Below are 22,142 nucleotides of genomic sequence, written 5' to 3'. Positions count from 1 at the left end.
TCTCGGCTTCTGTCCTCGTTTCTCCCCTCGGAACTGCGTCTGCCTCACGGTGGGAAGGTACGACATGCATTTAGGCATTCTTGTGTTAGTCTGTGGTATTCCATTTGCTCACTCGTTACTTGTATTACTTTGGTTAATTTAATGTCACGATTTATTCGGAGCTATGTGACATACTACTGGATTTACTTATCATGTCAGGGTTTTCATGTAAGGTGTTGGATTTGCCTGACACCTTACAACTGTAGGAGGATACAACATGATGGCAGAGTGTCTAGAAGGTGTGACGAACGGCAGCTTGCTCTAAATGTAGAAAAATGTAAGTTAATTAAGACGAGTAGAAAAAACAATCCTGTAATATTCGAATACAGCACTGATAGTGAGCTGCTGACACAGTCACATCAGATAAGTATCTCGGCGTAATGTTACAGTGCAAAAATTTCAGTTTTTGGTTTGTTCCTACGGGACCAAACAGCTGAGGTCATCGGTCCCTAGGCTTACACGCTACTTAATCTAGCTTAAATTAACTTACGCTAAGGACAACACACACACACACACCCATGCCCGAGGGAGGACTCGAACCTCCGACCGAGGAGGGGGGGGGGGGGGGGGGGAGGTGGGTGCGTTAGCTTGTTAGCTTGGTAGGAGGCAAGGGGAATGGTAGACTTCATTTTATGGAAAGAATATTTTGGAAAGTGTAGCTCACCTATAAAGGATACAGAATATGGAGCGCTGGTGCGGCCCATTCTCGAGCACTGCTACAGTGTCTGGGATCTGCACCAGGATGGATTAAAGGAAGATGTCGAAGTAATGCAGAGGCGAGTTGCTACAATTGTTACCAGTGCGTCCGAACAACTCGCAAATATTGTGGAGATGCTTTGTGGACTCAAAGGGGAATTCCCGGAGGGAAGAGGAAATTCTTTTTACGGAGCACTGTTGAGTACATTTAGAGGACCGCATTTGGAGCTGACTGCAGAAGGCTCGTACTGCCGCCAACATGCATTTCGTTTGAGGACCATCAATGTAAGATGAGAGAAATCAGTAGTTTCTGCCTCGCTCCATCTGCGAGTGGGACAGGAAAGAAAATGGCTAGGAATGGTACGTGGTACTGCCCACGTAAGGTGGCTTGTGTAATATGTATGTGGACGTAGGACACGAAGAACAATATCTGCGAGGGTCGTTCCGAAAGTAAAGCCTCCCATTCTTATACATGGAAATTACAAAAGTGCAAAAATCTCAACAGCACAGCTAAATAGAGCAATAGTTCAGCTACAGACTGTCATTTTTCCACGTAGTCACTATTACTAAACTTCCTGGCAGATTAAAACCGTGTGATGGACCGAGACTCGAACCCGGGTCCTTTGCCTTTCGCGGGCAAGTGCTCTACCATATCGGCGCACACTCTCACACGATCGCTGTTTCCGGAATCCATGTTGATTCCTACAGAGTAGATTCTGGGTTTCCAGAAATGACATGATACGCGAGCAAAAAACATGTTCTAAAATTCTACAACAGATGGACGTCAGAGATAGAGGCAAATAGTTCTGCGCATCTGCTCAACGACCCTTCTTGAAAACTGGAACTACCTGTGCTCTTTCCCAATCATTTGGAACCTTCCGTTCTTCTAGAGGCTTACGGTACATGGCTGTTAGAAGGGGAGCAAGTTCTTTCGCGTACTCTGTGTAGAATCGAATGGGTATCCCGTCAGGTCCAGTGGACTTTCCTCTGTTGAGTGATTTCAGTTGCTTTTCTATTCCTTGGACACTTATTTCGATGTCAGCCATTTTTTCGTTCATGCGAGGATTTAGAGAAGGAAATGCAGTGCGGTCTTCCTCTGTGAAACAGATTTGGAAAAAGGTGTTTAGTATTTCAGCTTTACGCGTGTCATCCTCTATTTCAATGCCATCATCATCCCGGAGTGTCTGGATATGCTGTTTCGAGCAACTTACTGATTTAACATAAGACCAGAACTTCCTAGGATTTTCTGTCAAGTCGGTACATAGAATTTTACTTTCGAATTCACTGAACGCTTCACGCATAGCCATCCTTACACTAACTTTGACATCATTTAGCTTCTGTTTGTCTGAGAGGTTTTGGCTGCGTTTAAATTTACAGTGAAGCTCTCTTTGCTTTCGCAGTAGTTTCCTAACTTTGTTGTTGAACCACGGTGGGTTTTTCCCGGCCCTCACAGTTTTACCCGGCACGTACCTGTCGAAAACGAATTTTACGATTGCTTGAACTTTTTCCATAAACACTCAACATTGTCAGTGTCGGAACAGAAATTTTCCTTTTGATCTGTTAGGTAGTCTGAAATCTGCCTCCTATTACTCTTGCTAAACAGATAAACCTACCTCCCTGTTTTTATATTCCTATTTAGTTCCATATTCATGGATGCTGCAATTGCCTTATGATCACTGATTCTTTGTTCTGCGCTTACAGAGTCGAAAAGTTCGGGTCTGTTTGTTATCAGTAGGTCCAAGATGTTATCTCCACCAGTAGGTTCTCTGTTTAATTGCTCGAGGTAATTTTCTGATAGTGCACTCAGTATAATGTCACTCGATGCTCTGTTCCTACCACCCGTCCTAAACATCTGAGTGTCCCAGTCTATATCTGGTAACTTGAAATCTCCATCTAAGATTATAACATGCTGAGAAAATTTATGTGAAATGTATTCCACATTTTCTCTCAGTTGTTCTGCCACTAATGCTGCTGGGTCGGGAGGTCGGTAAAAGGAGCCAATTATAAACCTAGCTCGGTTGTTGAGTATAACCTCAATCCATAATAATTCACAGGAACTATCCACTTCTATTTCACTACAGGATAAATTACTACTAACAGCGACAAACACGCCACCACCGGTTGCACGGAATCTATCCTTTCTAAACACCGTCTGTGCCTTTGTAAAAATTTCAGCAGAATTTATCTCTGGCTTCAGCCAGCTTTCCGTACCTATAACGATTTCAGCTTCCGTGCTTTCTATCAGCGCTTGAAGTTCCGGTACTTTACCAATGCAGCTTCGACAGTTTACAATTACAATACCGATTGCTGCTTGGTCCCCGCATGTCCTGACTTTGGCCCTCAGCCTTTGAGGCTGCTGCCCTTTCTGTACTTGCCCGAGGCCATCTAACCTAAAAAAAAAAACCGCCCAGTCCACGCCACACAACCCCTGCTACCCGGGTAGCCGCTTGCTGCGTGTAGTGGACTCCTGACCTGTCCAACGGAACCCGAAACCCCACCACCCTACGACACAAGTCGAGGAATCTGCAGCCCAGTCTGCATGAGGTGCAAAATTTTTACCTTGGTCACCAACAGGACAATCAAAATACAATTTATGTGCCTTCTTAACGAAATCAGTGATTGGTTTTCTGTGGCCGTTTGGAGTGAATTTCAAAAGTTGTCGGAGTAGTTTAGACAGCCTCGAGATTTACTAGTTGCGATTTTTCTTAGTGTAAGTTTTAAACACAAAAAATTTGCACTATCTTTCACAGGAGAGATTCACTGAGGATCTCTTTCACAACACTGAATTACCACACCAACGATTTACTGACGATTTGTAGATCTTCTAGCTCTCTTCTGCAAATCAAAAACATACAATTAAACATCACAACAGAAGAAAAGCAACAAGCGAAATATTGAATACATAAATAGAAAATCCTTTTAAAAACTCAAAAATGGTACGTGCTAGAACATTTTGAAAGATATATTCGGATTCTACACACCAAAATACATGCTAGTTTATGTATCACATCCCAGATGCAAAATGGCCGTTGACTAGTTTTACTGCCTGGATTTTGGAGGGATATGGGTTATACAAAGATGTGAACTGGTTGAGATGAATCTGGAGCGAGTGTTCAGATTTTTGGAGGATAAGTTAGAGGGTTAGGAATGCTGTGTAATCAGCCTACTGGAGGACACGGTTCTGGTTGAGGCACTTCAGCTGTGTAAAGGATATACCAGGCTTCTTGCCTAAGAGTCTTCGGTTGAATTTTTCTCTAGTTTTTGGAAGGATATTTGCAATTTCATTTTTTCAACGTATACCTGGAGGCAGCACAAACAAATACTGCTCACCACACATTACATACGAGGGTGAGTCATATGATAACCTTAAATTTGTAATAAAAATCGAAAATTCGCCCCGTTATCCTGTAAGTTGGTAAGCGTGCTACAAACAGCGTGCAGAATGGCCTGTAGGTGGCAGCATAGTGCAGATGCAGACATACCGTCGCAGTATCAGTATAAAGATGGCCGCCTCATTTCCTACTTGCATCAGGGAAGAACGGCGTTGTGTTATTCGGTTTTTGCGTAGTGAAGGTGTGAAACCTATTGAAATTCATCGACGAGTGAAGGTTCAGTATGGTGACGCATGTTTGTCACAGCAGCAAGTCTACGAATGGAGTAGGAAGTTCGCAAATGGTCTGGCTTCAGTGGAAGGTGCTCCTCGTCCAGGTCAGGCACAACGAGTTGTGACTCCACAGAACACTGCAGCAGTTGGAGCCATAGTGAAGGAAAACGGCCGAGTGACACTGAATGACATTGCAGTATGTTTACAGATTGGTCATGGGTCAGCACACCACATTTTGCGTGATGTACTCCAGTTTCACAAAGTGTCTGCAAGATGGATGGCATGGCAGATGACTCCTGAAATGAGAGAACGACGTGTTGATGCTTGTGAAGAACTTCTTCGGCGCACTGAATGAGAAGGTGATGGCTTCCTACCAAGGATCGTTACTAGGGACGAAACCTCAGTTTATTTCCACCAATAGGAAACGAAGAGAGCGATCAAGGAATGGTGCCATTCCTCATCACCAAAACCAAAGAAGTTTCGAACAGAACCATCAGCAGGGAAGGTTATGCTGACTCCCTTTTGGGACGAAAAAGGCGTCATTTTGGAGCATTACATGCCTAGAGGGACCACTGTCACCAGTGCATCATACACAGATCTCCTAAAAAATCATCTGCTGCCTGCAATCAAATCAAAGTGACGTGGACTGCTGTCAGCAGGTGTCCTTTCGCAACATGACAATGCAGGGCCCCACACTGGCCGTACAACAGTTGCAACAATCACAGACCTGCATTTTGAGTGTCTTCCTCATCCATCATACTCACCAGACCTTGCCCCAAGTGATTTCCATATGTTTGGACCACTCAAAGACGCAATGGGAGGAAAGACGTTCCGTTCCGATGTAGAGGTACGCCACGTGGTGCATGAGTGGTTGTGCAGACTACCAAAAGAATTTTTTTCTAAAGGAATTTATGCAGTTTGTAATCGCTGGGGGACTTGCATTGAGCGTGGGGGAGATTATGTTGAAAAGTGATAGAGCTTTGTACCACTTCTGCGCAATAAATAATATTTTAAAAAATATTTAAGGTTTTCCTTTGACTCACCCTCGTATGATGCCTAGATCAAGTGTCCGGTTTGCTTCCTGTTACAAACAAAATTATTTTTAAAGGGGAATTTTATGTGCAGATTCGACAGAGCAGCCCCACGTTAGTCTAGTGTGATACTCTCAGTGACTCAGCAGGGCTGCTGCACGGCGGCAGCTGTAGGTACGGGCCAGGATGCCGCTCAGTCGCTGCTGCAGTACTGGCTATTCATCGTGTTTTACAGGCCCTGTTAGTATACACTGATGGAACGAATATTGTACTAGACTAACATGGGACTGCTCTGTCGAATGGGGCCATAAAATTCCTATTTAAAAAGAATTTTTTTGGCAACAGGAAACAAATTGATGCTTTCCCGTGATGCTGGACACGATGTGAAAGACATGATGAGCAGTATTTATTTGGGCTAACTCCAGTTACTCATTGCAAAAACTAAACTGCGATTATCTCCCAAGACACCAGAGAAAATTCCCCTGATGACCTATAGGAGAGACACACTGTGCAGGTGTGTTTCTGCGATTTGTGTTTGTGAATTTCATCTACATATCTCGAGTGTTTTTTTTTTCTTTATTGTGATTGCATTCCCCTGCCCCATATGGGCAGAAGAGGGCTTTCAGCAGCACAATCCGAAACTCCTCAGCACAGTGACATGACAACTAATACAAGAAGAAAATGTTACATCTGAGGTGATACAAAAGGGGGACCTAAAACAGAATAAGGGGAGATAATGGAGGTAAAAATACATGGACATGGAGACATTCATAGGGGGACAATTAAAAAAGTCGACATAAAGTTAAAAAACACAGTTGGCGATTCGTAGAACGCAAAAAAGACACTGAAGTCACTTGCACAGGTTAAAAGTTGGCCACAGTATTAAAAACACTCCAGAACAACACACTTGAAACCCACTTGGAGCACACATGGTGAAGTATGCCAGGTGGGACTTGCCAAGGGAGAGGCCGGGGAGGATGGAAATGGAGGGGAGAGCTAGGGGCAACAGGGGAGGGGGCAGGATGAAGAGAGTAGGGGCATCAGCGGGTACACTAAGAGGCAGGAGACTAGTGGGGGAAGAGATGAAGAGGGAAGACAAGGCACGAGGGATTGCAGAGAGACTGAAGGAGAGCACCAGAGAGGGAGGGAGAGTAGGAGGGGAAAGACGCTCAGGAGAAGGGAGGGGGAGGAAAGGGAGCCTTTACGAGGAGGCAGGAGGAAGGTGAGGTTACAGTTGGTAGGAAGGGTAGATGTCAGGGCGAAGTACATGATCTGGGAGGGGTAGACGGTGGAAGTTGCGCTGGGAAAGGACGCAGAGGGTGTAGAGATTGAGTGAGGGTGGGACACAACGGTAAAGGTGTGGCAACGAGTTGGGGGTGGAGAGGAAGAGAGACACCAGGGGATGAGGGGGATCGAGGCAGCGGATAATATATAGGGTGCAGATGTGTTCAAGGAAAAGGAGAAGGGATGAGGTTGTAGAGGATGCGTGTGGGGGACAGAAGGTGGATGCGAAAGGCGAGGCAGAGTGCATGGTGTACAAAGATTTCGAGGGATTTATAGAACCTTTAAGGGACGGAAATGCAAGCAACGCTGGCATAACAAAGGATAGTGTGGATCAAGGATTTCTAGGTGTGAAGGATGGTGGAAGGATGCAGACCCCACGTCCGCCTGGACAGGAGTTTCAGGAGGCGGAGGCGGTTGTGAGCTTAAGATGGGGTATTTGACAGTAGGAGTGAGGTGGATAGGATGGCCATAAATGGTGACGTAGAAATCATGGAGGCGGAAGGAGCGGGCGGTGCGGCCTATGATGATTGCCTGGGTCTGGGAGGGGAGTGGTTTTGGTTCAGGGACACAATGAAATTAGGACACTGTGCGTTAACTTACAGTGTTGGTAAAAATACAGCCTTACAGAACTGTCCAACTATTTTTAGTCACTCTGTACAACATTTACATCCGAATCACTGTTAAATTTCCTTCCACGTCAACAGTTCCTCCGGCTGTCATCCTATCGTCAGGACACCACCACAGCGGCGACACAGCCCACCACCTGGTAGCGAAATCTGAAACCACAGTAGGGGGTAGCGCCGGTGGCGCCAGCAGCGGTCGCGGTCCGAACCAGGAGGGCTCTGGGCCTGGCGCTTTGGTGGTGCTGCATCCGCCACAGCCGCTGGTCGCCGCGCACGCCGATGACGACACCATACACGTCATCGCCGCAGTGCCGTTCGCCGTCGCCCACCACCACGAACTCCACCACGAGGTTTGTCTCTCTGAAAGACGACGGGTTCCCGGCTATTATGTTCAATCTCTCTGTATGGGCTACGTTGGAAGGTCTTGGCCTGGAGATGAAACACCATTGTTTTTGGTCAGACGCGTGCTTATTTGTAGGATTTTTACTTATAAATTTCCACCAATGTTAGAAATACCCAATAGACGTCAAGTTCCCACACAAATCTTCATGTATAGGAGTTGCGTTTCGTATGTACTGAAAAATAAGCTCAAATAAGAAGAAATTTTCATCATCATATTTCACAGGCTTTGAACATACTGAACTTTGATAGCATTCAGTTTGTAAAGTGAACCATCAAGTTAGTATTCATTGTCGCCCTCGATTAATCATGGTGTGCCACAAGGGTCTAATATATATACAGGGTGGTCCATTGATAGTGACCGGGCCAAATATCTCAAGAAATAAGCATCAAACGAAAAAACTACGAAGAACGAAACTTGTCTAGCTTGAAGGGGGAAACCAGATGGCGCTATGGTTGGCCCGCTAGATGGCGCTGCCATAGGTCAAACGGATATCAACTGCGTTTTTTTAAAAATAGGAACCCCCACTTTTTATTACATATTCGTGTAGTACACAAAAAATATGAATGTTTTAGTTGGACCACTTTTTTCGCTTTGTGATAGATGGCGCTGTGATAGTCACAAACGTATAAGTACGTAGTATCAGGTAACATTCAGCCAGTGCGGGCGGTATTTGCTTCGTGATACATTTCCTGTGTTAAAATGGACCGTTTACCAATTGCGGAAAAAGTCGATATATATAGTGGGCTGACGCTATCTTTATATATATATATATATATATATATATCGTCAGCCCACTTACTGCAAAGGAAGTCAACGAAATATTCTAAAACGTCAACAGATTGTTCAAGGCAAATGGACTATCTCTTTTATTTCCATCTATGATCTATTTTGGTCCTCCGAAAACCAGTTTCATCCAACAAATGTCCATCTTCAGATCGGCACCAAAGTATGAGAAAACCAAATACAACTATTAGACAGTCTACAACTTAAAACAACAAAGTAAACCATAATGAAAAGCGTTACTTTTATATATTTGCAAAACATGAATGTAAGAGTATTTCATTTCGTTATGGCATATTTTATTGTTTTAAGATGTAGACTGTCTACAGTTGTATTTGGTTTTCCTGTGTTTTACTGGTGATATGAACATGATCATCGTTGACCGAAATCGGTAGTCTAACGACGAAACAGTTTGGTGATCAAAGACGAAAATAAAGTTATTGATACTATGTGTATTACTGTTTTATTCGCGACTGTGTCACAGCCTGTGAAATGAATTATCATTGAATTTTGGTAAGATTCAGTACGTAGAGTTAACGACTTCTCATGGAACTTCACAACCTATAAAACATGTTCATCAAAAAATGAAAAGTAATAAGAAAAATTTGTTTAGTTTCTTGGGCTTCCAGATAGATCATAAAGTTAATTTAAAAAATGAATTAAAGAAGCACCTTGTTTCAGCCGTGTTTGCACATGTGAGAGCTGCTATAGGTGATTTAAAATGGAGCAACTTGTACATCCTGCCTATTTGTATATAGTTTGTCTATGTGAAATTCGCACTTTCTGTGTGTTGAGATTGGACTGCTACAACTGATGGGGATTTCAGTAGCCGAGATGCGTGAATTACGTGAGTGCACATATGCATTCAGTGGGCAATCATCATCCTTCACACCAAAGCCAATCACATCACACAGACTTTATGAGAATGAAAGAAGATGCAGCTGTCATGCTGATCATACTTTTCAGTGTTGCCACTTTTGGGCGACCACATTTGGTAGCATTTTCCACATTTTCAATCTTCTCTAACTTGGCATACTCCCTCTTGATGGACTTGTCCGATGAATGCTTACCACGTTTTCCTGTTACAGCATTCTGTGTCTCAGTATACATCTGATGGCACTGGATGACAATGGACACTGTCTGCTGTAACGTTTAGCCCTTTCCTTCCTCGTTTAAATACAATGGATTTGGAGCAAGTAAAGCAACACATTTATTTTCTCAGCCAATTTCGGCTGAAAGAAATGCAATATTTGTTGTGGAACATTGTGGGATATTCCCGCTTCAGCCGATATAATTCCACGAACTTCTGATAGGTGACAGTGCTATACGTAACCTTCAAAATGGCGTCTGTAGCGAAGGTGAGTTCCAAACAGAGAACTGTCATTGAATTCGTTCTCGCAGAAAACCATACCATCGTAGATATTCATAATTGCTTGCATAGTGTCTATGGAGACCTGGCTTTGAACAAAAGCAAGGTGAGTGAGGCACCTTTCATCATCTCAAAAAGGTTGCACAATCCTCTCTGATCTCCCGCATGCAGGCCAGCTCACACAGGTATGGCTCCTGCAATGTTGGAACGTGCGGCACTCCCATTCGAGGTGATCTGTGGATCTTGATCAATAAAGCTCACAAAACTTCATTGGACTACGCTTCCTCCTCTTCGCTACAGCTTAGACCTCACTCCTTCAAACTTCCAACTGGTTGGCTCAATGAATGACGCACTCGGTGGGAAGCAGTACGTGGATGGTGGGGAGGTTATTGATTCGGCAAGACCTCTGACGTCGACCACCAGAGTGGTACCATGTGAGCATACAAGGCATCCCATTAAGATGGCTAAGGACTGAACGGAGATCCAGCTGAAAATAGAGTTTTATAGCCAAAAGAGTGGGGAATAATATGGTGCATTGTAATCCTGAATAAAACCAACCTGCTTTCAGAAAGAAAGTGCTGCATTACTTTTTGAACGCCCCTTCATATCATATCTGACACTTCCTGACAGTAGAATACTGTGCGAGACTTGGACTCATAGGTGGAACCTTTCCCACAAAGTCTCAAGATGACTGCACGAGGGTCACTCCAAAAGAAATGCACACTATTTTTGTAAAAATACAGTTTTCATTCTACATGTGTGAAAGTTTTACAGTGTATAGTTAAATCCTTCCCGCTTGTTTTCAAACTTAGTTCAACCTGTTCCCGTGAATGGCGCCGTCACAGCATGTCTTCAAGATGGCTGCTACACTTGACGTTTGTCAGAAGCAACGTGCTATTATAGCATTCCTGTGCTGTGAAAACGAGACAGTGGGAAACATCCACAAGAGGTTGAATAAGGTGTATGGAGATGCTGCTGTCGATCGCAGTACAGTTGGTCGGTGGGCAAGCAGGTTACGTGAGGAAAGCGAGCACAGCAATATTGAGGATTGTCCTCGCAGCGGTAGGCCTCGTACTGCACACATTCCGGACAATGTTCAGAGAGTTAACGAAGTGGTGACTGCTGACAGGCGCATCACAGTAAACGAATTGTCACACTACGTTGGCATAGGGAAAGGAAATGTTTGCAGGATACTGAAAGTATTGGCGTTACAAAAGGTTTGTGCCAGGTGGGTTCCCAGGATGTTGACAGTGGCTCACAAAGAAACAAGAAAAACGGTATGCAGCGAACTTCTGCAACGGTACGAGAATGGAGGAGATGAATTTCTTGGAAGAATTGCGACAGGTGATGAAACATGGCTCCATCATTTTTCACCAGAGACGAAGAGGCAATCAATGGAGTGGCATCATGCAAATTCACCCAAGAAAAAAAAATTCAAAACCACACCTTCTGCTGGAAAAGTTATGGCTACGGTGTTTTTCGATTCCGAAGGACTCTTGCTTCTGGACATCGAGCCAAGTGGAACCACCATAAATTCTGATGCATATGTGACGACACTGAAGAAACTTCAAGATCGACTGAGTCGTGTTCGAAAACATGGGCAAAAGCAGGATGTTTTGCTGTTGTACGACAATGCACGGCCACATGTCCGTCAGAAAACCACGGAAGCGATCACGAAACTCGCATGGACAACACTGAAACACACGCGTTATAGTCCTGACCTGGCTCCATGTGACTATCATCTCTTTGAGAAACTGAAAGACTCTCTTCGTGGAACAAGGTTTGATGATTCCTTTGTGCACACTGCCAAAAAGTGGCTCAAACATGTTGGTCCAGAATTTTACCATGCGGGTATACAGGCGCTGATTCCAAGATGGCGTAAGGCAGTTGAGAGGGGTGGAAATTATGTGTAGAAATGAAAATGTTGTTCCTAAAGGATGTATCTACACACTGTAAAACTTTCAAACATGTAGTATCTACTCTGTAGGAATCAGCATGGGTTTCGAAAAAGACGGTCGTGTGAAATCCAGCTCGCGCTATTCGTCCACGAGACTCAGAGGGCCATAGACACGGGTTCTCAGGTAGATGCCGTGTTTCTTGACTTTCACAAGGCGTTCGATACAGTTCCCCACAGTCGTTTAATGAACAAAGTAAGAGCATATGGACTATCAAACCAATTGGGTGATTGGATTGAAGAGTTCCTAGATGACAGAACGCAGCATGTCATTCTCAATGGAGAGAAGTCTTCCGAAGTAAGAGTGATTTCAGGTGTGCCGCAGGGGAGTGCGATAGGACTGTTTCTATTCACAGTATACATAAATGACCTTGTGGATGATATCGGAAGTTCACTGAGGCTTCTTGCAGATGATGCTGTGGTGTATCGAGAGGTTGTAACAATGGAAAATTATTCTGAAAAGCAGGAGGAACTGCAGCGAATTGACGCGTGCTGCACGGAATGGCAATTGAATCTCAATGTAGACATGTGTAATGTGCTCCGAATACATAGAAAGAAAGATCGCTTATCATTTAGCTACGATATAGCAGGTCAGCAACTGGAAGCAGCTAATTCCATAAATTATTTGGGAGTACGCATAAGGAGTGATTTAAAATGGAATGATCATATTAAGTTGAATCGTCGGTAAAGCAGATGCCCGACTGAGATTCATTGGAAGAATCCTAAGGAAATGCAATCCGAAATCAAAGGAAGTAGGTTACAGTACGATTGTTAGCCCACTGCTTGAATACTGCTCACCAGTGTGGTATCCGTACCAGATAGGGTTGATAGAAGAGATAGAGAAGATCCAAAGAAGAGAAGCGCGCTTCGTTGCAGGATCATTTAGTAATCGCGAAAGCGTTACAGAGATGATAGATAAACTCCAGTGGAAGACTCTGCAGGAGAGACGCTCAGTAGCTCGGTACTGGCTTTTGTTGGAGTTTCGAGAACATACCTCCACCGAGGAGTCAAGCAGTATATTCCTCCCTCCTACGTATATCTCGCGAAGATACCATGAGGATAAAATCAGAGAGATTGGAGCCCACACAGAGGCATACCGACGATCCTTTCCGCGACCAATACGAGACTGGAATAGAAGGGAGAACCGATAGAGGTACTCAAGGTACCCTCCACCACACACCGCAGGTGGCTTGCGGAGTATGGATGTAGATGTAGATGTAGATGTAGATGTAGATGTAGAATAAAATATGGATTAAAAAAAAACAGTGCGCCTCTCGTATAATGGCTGTCACACCTAGCTGCCCTTGGCCTGTGTGTCTCAGGCAGACCACGTGCTGTCGAAGAGCACCACGCTGACGCTGGCCCCGCACGACAGCGACCCACACGTGCTGGCCAAGACGACGACGGTGACGACGGTGACGCAGCACGACGCGGCGCCGCTGCTCGTGGTGCACGCCGCCGACGCTCCCGTGGTGCTGCTCCGCCGCCCAGCTGCTTCCCAGTCCTCCACGTCCACCACGACCGTCCACAAGCCGCCAGCCACACACAACCTGCTCCGCGCGGCCCTCGGCGGCTTCGGAGTCGGGGTCGCGTTCGGTGGCGCCGGGGCGGGACACGGCTTCTATGCAGCAGGGTGACACACCCGCTCACTCTGACTCCACAAATAACGATCGCGATTTAATGTGTTTATGTAGAACATCCGTCCAATAAAGAGCAGATTCTATGAGGTGGTATGTAAATAGACATTTATTTGCTGAGGAAATTCGCACTAAAACTATTTTGAGAGTAGTCTTATCAACGTTTTTCACGTCTGTTGTTGTTCTCGTCTTCAGTCCTAAGACTGGTTTGATGCAGCTCTCCATGCTACTCTGTCCTGAGCAACTTCTTCATCTCCCAGTACCTACTACAGCCTACATCCTTCTGAATCTGCTTAGTGTATTCATCTCTCGGTCTCCCTCTACGATTTTTACCCTCCACGCTGCCCTCCAGTATACTAAATTGGTGATCCCTTGATGCCTCAGAACATGTCATACCAACTGATCCCTTCTTCTAGTCAAGTTGTGCCACAAGCTCCTCTTCTCCCAATTCTATTCAATACCTCCTCATTATTTATGTGATCTACCCATCTAATCTTCAGCATTCTTCTGTAGCACCACATTTCGAAAGCTTCTATTCTCTTCTTGTCTAAACTATATATCGTCCACGTTTCACTTCCATACATGGCTCCACTCCATACAAATACTTTCAGAAACGACTTCCTGACACTTAAATCTATACTCGATGGTTACAAATTTCTCTTCTTCAGAAACGCTTTCCTTGCCATTGCCAGTCTACATTTTATATTCTCTCTACTTCGACCATCATCAGTTATTTTGCTCCCCAAATAGCAAAACTCCTTTACTACTTTAAGTGTTTCATTTCCTAATCTAAATCCCTCAGCATCACCCGACTTCATTCCACTATCCTCGGTTTGCTTTTGTTGATCTTCATCCTATACCCTCCTTTCAAGACACCGTCCATTCCGTTAAACTGCTCTTCCAAGTCCTTTGTTATCTCTGACAGAATCACAATGTCATCGCCGAACCTCAAAGTTTTTATTTCTTCTCCGTGGATTTTAATACCTACTCCGAACTTTTCTTTTGTTTCACATCTAACTATCGACATTTATAGAAATCTGAAGCGAAAAAGTCGACTCCTACATGCGAAATTTATATTGAAATTGGGTGACAACAAACATGATGGCCAAAACTAGTTGTGTGTAGTGAAAAAAATTTTACATCTGGAAATACTTTCTTACCTAATATCTCAATAAAGCAGTTAGTCCTCTTATAGGAACTGCCATCAATTGCAATATTTGCTGCATGCTATTAAGTCACAGAGCAAATATAAATGAACAAGCTCAGGGAGTTCAGTCGACAAAGCACAAACACACCCTCTATAACTTGCATAACAAGAGCTGATCAGAGCTGGTTAGCGCCTGCGGTATGGACTCACCCTACACTGGCGCAGTGGTTAGCACACTGGACTCGCATTCGGCAGGACGACGGTTCAATCCCGTCTCCAGCCATCCTGATTTAGGTTTTCCGTGATTTCCGTAAATCGTTTAAGGCAAATGCCGGGATGGTTCCTTTGAAAGGGCACGGCCGATTTCCTCCCCAATCCTTCCCTAACCCGAGCTTGCTCTCCGTCTCTAATGACCTCGTTGTCGACGGGACGTTAAACACTAACCACCACCACCACCACCACCCTACACTTCATATACTTAACTGACACGTCATAGGCAGCCTGTGACACATTTGTGAACAGTAGCTGCACTAGGGCTGCAAAAAATGTGACGCTGCTGCTGTATATACCAGTTCAATGTGCTACGAGTCCTGCACTCGAAAGTATGGTGAATGAGATGGAAATAGTTAACAAAAGTAGAAATTCCCTGGTGTAAAAGGTGGAAACTCAGCGAAAAACCGCATATGGAAAACTATGGACGTGAATTTTTTTATGGTTTGCAGTACAGCTAGAAGAAAAATACACAACTGATAACGCTTCAACTTGAAGCATGTGACAATGACAAATGTTTTCCCTTGATGTTAATTCTTGTTATTTTCTTTATAAAATATAAATATATTTATGAATTTAAGTAATGGTAAATTTAAATAAAACACAAATGCTATAGTTAATTTCGCAGCTTACTTTTTTCTAACAAACCATGGTGTATTCAATTTGAAGAGACTATTTAGCTGAGGGAAGCCAAGTTACGAGGGCTATCCAGAAAGGAAGTACCGATCGGTCGCGAAATGGAAACCACTGTAAAAATTCGATGAACCTTTGCACAGATGTGTTGGACAGTGTCTCTAGAACGCCCATCGATAACGTCACATCGCTCTTTTCAGTTCTGAGCGTACAGTGAGCACTTAAATGTACCTAGAAAATAGTGTCACCCACCAAGTACGGGGGCCTGGTGAGAAATTTCGCCTGAAGCTATGCAGCCCACATAACACAACTGTCACGCCGTTCCTTCTTCATGACAATTCTCAGCTGCATTCTGCAGGGGCAATGAAGACGCTCCTGCAGCGTTCTCAGTGGGAAGTGTTTGATCACCCACAACAGAGACCGCAATTGACCCCCTGAGTTTCATCTCTGCTCGCACGAGCTATGAGGACATTTTGGCACATACAACCAGCTGTAGACCTGCGTAGAGAATTGGCGGAAAGCACTGGCGGCTGCCTTCTATGACAAGGATATTGAAAACTGGTACAACGCCACGACAAATGTCTAAGTCGGAGCGGCGATTATTTAGATAATTAGCTGGGAGTTGTGGCTAGCTACTGCAAATAAAACATTTTTGATTTTTACAGTAGAGCCAGTTTCGCAGACGATCGCAACTTACTTTCTGGATAGCCCTCGTATTTCTGGAGCTTATCAGCTCCATAATCTGGTGTGTATCTGTGGTCGAGGGCAGACATTTTTTTTTGTAATAAAATGATTTGGTCCAGGGTCATCCTGAAGAGATTGAAGCCATGTGCCATCGGCTCTCTGCATGTGCACATATCAACCCCTCCCCCACAAGATGTGTGCAGCCATGTTGCGTGCACAATTTCAAGGTGTAGTGTGCCCAGAGTAAGTTGGCTGTACCTGTGCAGACGGTTTGTTACGAGAGGGTGTAAACATCATGCCAAGGACTCCACTGTGAGCAGCCACAGCATGGTAGTGGAGATGCAGTTTGTCAGCTGAAACCTGTACACAAAAGTATAACTTGCGTAGATTTCAAGTTTGCTCAGTACCACCACTAATTCTTTCACAGTCAATAATACTGAAAAACAGGATCAACAGAAGCGTCCGATTCCACCCGTCTGTTTTGGCCCTTGACTTAATGGCTGTGTGGAGTGTGACTTCACTACGGAGTGGAGGTTTGTAGATGTCGTTTTGTATTTGATGGTGCCCTCTGGTGGTGGCTGTGGACGTGCTGGATTTAAGGCGTGGTACTCGATTCATTGGGTACTGCTTGTCATCGTGGTAACGAAGTTCTGAGTTTTGGTGGTTGGTGCACCAACGTGGGCTGCAGAAGTATTTTTAACGAGTTATCAAGGTCTTTCTTGTTTGTTTGTGTTTGATGTTTTTGTTAGGTCTGATTAGTTTGTTGCGTGTGTGTGTGTGTGTGTGTGTGTGTGCGTGTGTGTGTGTGTGTGTGTGTGTGTGTGTGTGTGTGTACGCGCGCATGAGGTGGTAGTGCCAGAGGCTTTTGTTGATAAGTAATATTTGTTTTGGTTTTATTCTATATCCTTTGTTCATCATAAGAATAAACCTAACAAATACAAACAGCAGTCACAGTTCTCGTACACTGGTACTGTCCCACGCTTCCATTCTTGGAAGTAGGTCCAACTTATGTATTGTATAAGATGTATTATTACTATGTCATTGTACATGAAACTTTAAGACATTCTGATGTATTAACAGCCGTCAAAGTTTTTCTTAATCATACTGTAGCAACGTAATTTTAGTTTCAAAAATAGTGTACAGTCACAGTCTCGGTAAACGCTACTAGTGCACTGATTGTCTCGTTAGTATACACATTGTAGCTCGCCCGGTTAGCCGAGCGATCTAACGCACGGCTTTCCGGAGTGGGGAGGAACGCCAGGTCCCCTGCACGAATCTTCTCAGCGGACTTGTGTAAAGGTCCGGTGGGCCGGCCAGTCTGTGCATGGTTTTTAGGCGGTTTTCCATCTTCCTCGGCGAATGCGGGTTGAATCCCCTTATTCCACCTCAGCTACACTATGTCAGCAATTGCTGCGCAAACAAGTTCTCCACGTACACGTACACCACCATTACTCTACCACGCAAACGTAGGGGTTACACTCGTCTGGTGTGACACGTTCCCTCGGGGGGGCGGGGGGTCCAATAGGAGCCGAACCGCCGGTGAGGGGCGGCGGAGGTGTGAAGTGTACTGTGGTGGTCGTCGTGGGATTGTGGACCACTGCGGCTGCGGCGGGGACGGAGCCTCTCTGTCGTTTCTAGGACCCCGGTTACCAAACAATACAATACAATGGACGACACTGTTTCCTGCTTCTTAGTGAAACACGCACGGAAAACACTGTTAATGGCAAAAAAGTTGTGGTTCTTAATGTTTTTCACAAGCTTACAGAGAAAAAACGGTTCTGATGTTTTTCGAGAAACAGTATGTAATAAAAGTAAGTCTTATTCTGATCATATAAAGGGAGTAACTGCTAGAGTCGTAGAATAATAATCATGTATGCTGTGGGGCGGCAGTTCGAATCTCCTTCTGATCTAGAACTTTTTCTTCGCTTTGAATACCTAAATCATTTAAACATCAATTTCATCAAATATATGTTACTTATCTTATACTTAACACTCTTTTTCAGGAAAAATCCACGTCTTCCATGTTTCTTATCACATATCGCTGACAAAATTCTAGTTTTTATTGCAAATATAAATTATTAATCATCGATATTTTTAAAAAAAGTGTTAAACATTGCTGAAGTTAAGAAAACATTAAAGAATCCAACTTTTTTGGAGTAAAACGAAAAATCAAATACTTTTTATTTGAATATGCCCATCGTTTTGTAGGACAGATGTTGTATCACACGAGCCGGCGAGATAAGGGTCATATAAACATGGTAAACAACAATTTCTACGGCGTCGAGCACACTGTATAAATGCTGCATTTTTACGGTTGTCACCATACTACTGCTATCTGAACCCTACAGGACTGATCTGGAGCCAAGTTAAGGGATTCGTCGCGAGAGATAAGACATTCAGGCTGTCAACCGTACTACAACTGATGTACAAAGCTTTGTGACACTTCCGAACAATGGCGAGATGCAGACCAGCACGTCATAAAAAAGGAGGAGGAAATGTGGACTTTTTGGTGGCTCGGGGTTCTGTTGCTGATCGCTTCGTTATCAACATAGCAGTACTGAAGTGTGTTCGTTGGCGTCCAGTATGGAAGGAGTTCAGAGATTACCAGACGACTGACTATAACGCCTCCAGTGGCTGCACGGGAAATCAATAGCGCGCTTTTACGCCACACATAGCTCATGTAGAAAAATTACCCTTGCTAAAGTCAGGAATTTCCATCACTGTTGTTTTTAATTACAATATTGCGTTAGCTAAGATCGAAACCATGTTATGTTTTCTGTCCGGTCACTTAAGAAGAGTATCTCCTAAGTTTTGTATTGTGTTATTTCCTTCGGTTTAAAAATCAAATGACATTCGAAGCTATATTGTTCTCTGCCTGTCTCTTTTTACATTTTTTCTGCAACTGTTCACATCACTACAGGTTAGCTGGGTCACTTGCTTCGTCAGTACTGTCCAAGCTAAAAGCGCCTGTAAAGTTGCTACCCCTTATCAATGCTGACTCGACGTATACATAACGCAGGGGGTAAAATGTATCCTCATGATAGTATTTGACTGTACTCGTGACAGCTTGACTTCATTCGATGCGAAATCGAAAGAGGTTCCAACAAATGTGCAAGAATACATATTGCAATGTTTACATGAGCTTTATTCTTATGATGAATAGAGTATAGTAATTGTGATGTTTTGCATGTTGTGTTTTTATGGTAGGTTTGTTGCGTTTTAATCGATGTAGTGAATTATGGGGTATTTAGGTTTCTGAGTTGAGATTTTGGTTCCATGTTTCGGAGATGTAGTGGTTGGTTTTTTGGTATTTGGTATAGCTGCGGTTGAGCAATTAAGTCAAGGGAGATATCTGATTCTTGTGGTTTTGTTGTAGTAGCGGAATACTCTAATGGTGGATGACGAGCAATGGAGCGGACACAGTCGTCTTTTGCTGGGGACCAAGTGGCCCCAGCAGTCTCTAACAAAGGGAAGGTAAAATAAAATGCTGTGATGTATGACCCCAAGTTGTTCCTCTCCCTAGCAACAGCATGGGACGTAGGGCTACAGAAAGAAAGAGCCATATTCACCTCATTATTTAGTGTGCAGCAGAACCAATGGTAACTCCTTTCTGGATTTGAAGCCTCTTTTTTTCTTGAGCATCTAGAGGATAAGTTTGTGGAAGTGACAGCGCTGTCCAAAATGCACAATGGGTCACTTCAGATTCAGACAGCGTTCCAGACCAGTGCCGATCGGTACTCGCCTGTGACAAGCTGCGTGGTATTCCTGTTTTGGTCATTCCTCATAAAAGCTTCAACATGGTCCAGGGAATTATTTTTCATCACAACCTACTGTCGCAGACCGACAACGAGCTACTTGCCAATTTACAACGATGGGGCGTTCACTTCGGCTGGTGCATCTGTAGCGGGCCTAAGGACAATTGGGTTGTCACCGGTGCCTTCATCTTGGCCTCTGAGGTGATTGGTTACCTGACAATGTGATGTCAAACCTTACAACTCTCCCCCAATTCGGTGCTTTAAATGCTGCAAATTTGGGCACATGTCCTTCCAGTGCAGTTCCAACACCACATCTACATCTACATCTACATGACTACTCTGCAATTCACATTTAAGTGCTTGGCAGAGGGTTCATCGAACCACAATCATACTATTTCTCTACTATTCCACTCCCGAACAGCGAGCGGGAAAAACGAACACCTAAACCTTTCTGTTCGAGCTCTGATTTCTCTTATTTTATTTTGATGATCATTCCTACCTATGTAGGTTGGACTCAACAAAATATTTTCGCATTCGGAAGAGAAACTTGGTGACTGAAATTTCGTAAAAAGGTCTCGCCGCGACGAAAAACGTCTATGCTGTAATGACTTCCATCCCAACTCGTGTATCATATCTGCCACACTCTCTCCCCTATAACGCGATAACACAAAACGAGCTGCCCTTTTTTGCACCCTTTCGATGTCCTCCGTCAATCCCACCTGGTAAGGATCCCACACCGCGCAGCAATATTCTAACAGAGGACGAACGAGTGTAGTGTAAGCTGTCTCTTTAGTGGACTTGTTGCATCTTCTAAGTGTCCTGCCAATGAAACGCAACCTTTGGCTCGCCTTCCCCACAATATTATCTATGTGGTCCTTCCAACTGAAGTTGTTCGTAATTTTAACACCCAAGTACCTAGTTGAATTGACAGCCTTGAGAATTGTACTATTTATCGAGTAATCGAATTCCAACGGATTTCTTTTGGAACTCATGTGGATCATCTCACACTTTTCGTTATTTAGCGTCAACTGCCACCTGACACACCATGCAGCAATCTTTTCTAAATCGCTTTGCAGCTGATACTGGTCTTCGGATGACCTTACTAGACGGTAAATTACAGCATCATCTGCGAACAGTCTAATAGAACTGCTCAGATTGTCACCCAGGTCATTTATATAGATCAGGAACAGTAGAGGTCCCAGGACGCTTCCCTGGGGAACACCTGATATCACTTCAGTTTTATTCGATGATTTGCCGTCTATTACTACGAACTGCGACCTTCCTGACAGGAAATCACGAATCCAGTCGCACAACTGAGACGATACCCCATAGCTCCGCAGCTTGATTAGAAGTCGCTTGTGAGGAACGGTGTCAAAAGCTTTCCGGAAATCTAGAAATACGGAATCAACTTGAGATCCCCTGTCGATAGCGGCCATTACTTCGTGCGAATAAAGAGCTAGCTGCGTTGCACAAGAGCGATGTTTTCTGAAGCCATGCTGATTACGTGTCAATAGATCGTTCACTTCGAGGTGATTCATAATGTTTGAATACAGTATATGCTCCAAAACCCTACTGCAAACTGACGTCAATGATATAGGTCTGTAGTTAAATGGATTACTCCTACTACCCTTCTTGAACACTGGTGCGACCTGCGCAATTTTCCAATCTGTAGGTACAGATCTATCGGTGAGCGAGCGGTTGTATATGAGTGCTAAGTAGGGAGCTATAGTATCAGCGTAATCTGAAAGGAACCTAATCGGTATACAATCTGGACCTGAAGACTTGCCCGTATCAAGCGATTTGAGTTGCTTCGCAACCCCTAAGGTATCTACTTCTAAGAAACTCATGGTGGCAGATGTTAGACTTCAGACGTTCGCTGCATCCAAACACTCCATGTGCGCCTCCTCCCATCAGTGTCAACTGTGGAGAGCAACACTCCCCTTGCTCGCTAGACTGCCCAGTACTCCAAAAGGAGCGGAAAATTATGGAGTACAAGACCCTGGACAGGCTGTCTTACTGCGAGGCTAAACTAAAATATGAAAGGCTGAACACTTGTCGAATGCTATCTTCTTATACTGCCACTACGATGGCTTCACTCACCATGACTCCATTATGCTCCTTGTCTAAGCTACTCCAGTGGGTCTTCAGGGTCGCCCATCTTCATCCCCCCACATGCTGGTTGGAGCCACTTCTTCTTCTACTGCTTTGGATGCTTCTTGGGAGCATCGCCCCC

The 22,142-nt window shown here is 44.2% G+C and overlaps 1 protein-coding gene across 5 annotated transcripts in view; it reads left to right on the top strand.

The window, feature by feature from the left end:
• The window catches only part of LOC126291959 (uncharacterized), a 187,032-nt gene extending 173,516 nt beyond the window's left edge, over positions 1-13,516 (top strand). For 3 of the 5 annotated variants that reach the window (XM_049985711.1, XM_049985712.1, XM_049985713.1), the window contains exons 4-5: positions 7,359-7,627; positions 13,106-13,516. In XM_049985711.1, the coding sequence (XP_049841668.1) occupies positions 7,359-7,627; positions 13,106-13,420 (584 nt within the window). In that variant the 3' untranslated portion in view covers positions 13,421-13,516. The remainder of the gene's footprint in view (positions 1-7,358; positions 7,628-13,105) is intronic. The other 2 variants (XM_049985714.1, XM_049985715.1) reach the window with 1 other exon arrangement.
• The last annotated feature ends 8,626 nt before the right edge of the window (positions 13,517-22,142 follow it).

The sequence above is a fragment of the Schistocerca gregaria genome, chromosome 9 (genome assembly GCF_023897955.1).
Source record: "Schistocerca gregaria isolate iqSchGreg1 chromosome 9, iqSchGreg1.2, whole genome shotgun sequence".
NCBI lineage: Eukaryota > Metazoa > Arthropoda > Insecta > Orthoptera > Acrididae > Schistocerca > Schistocerca gregaria.
The sequence above is the reverse complement of the archived record's forward strand: the minus strand, read 5'-3'. Positions and strand labels throughout refer to the sequence as shown.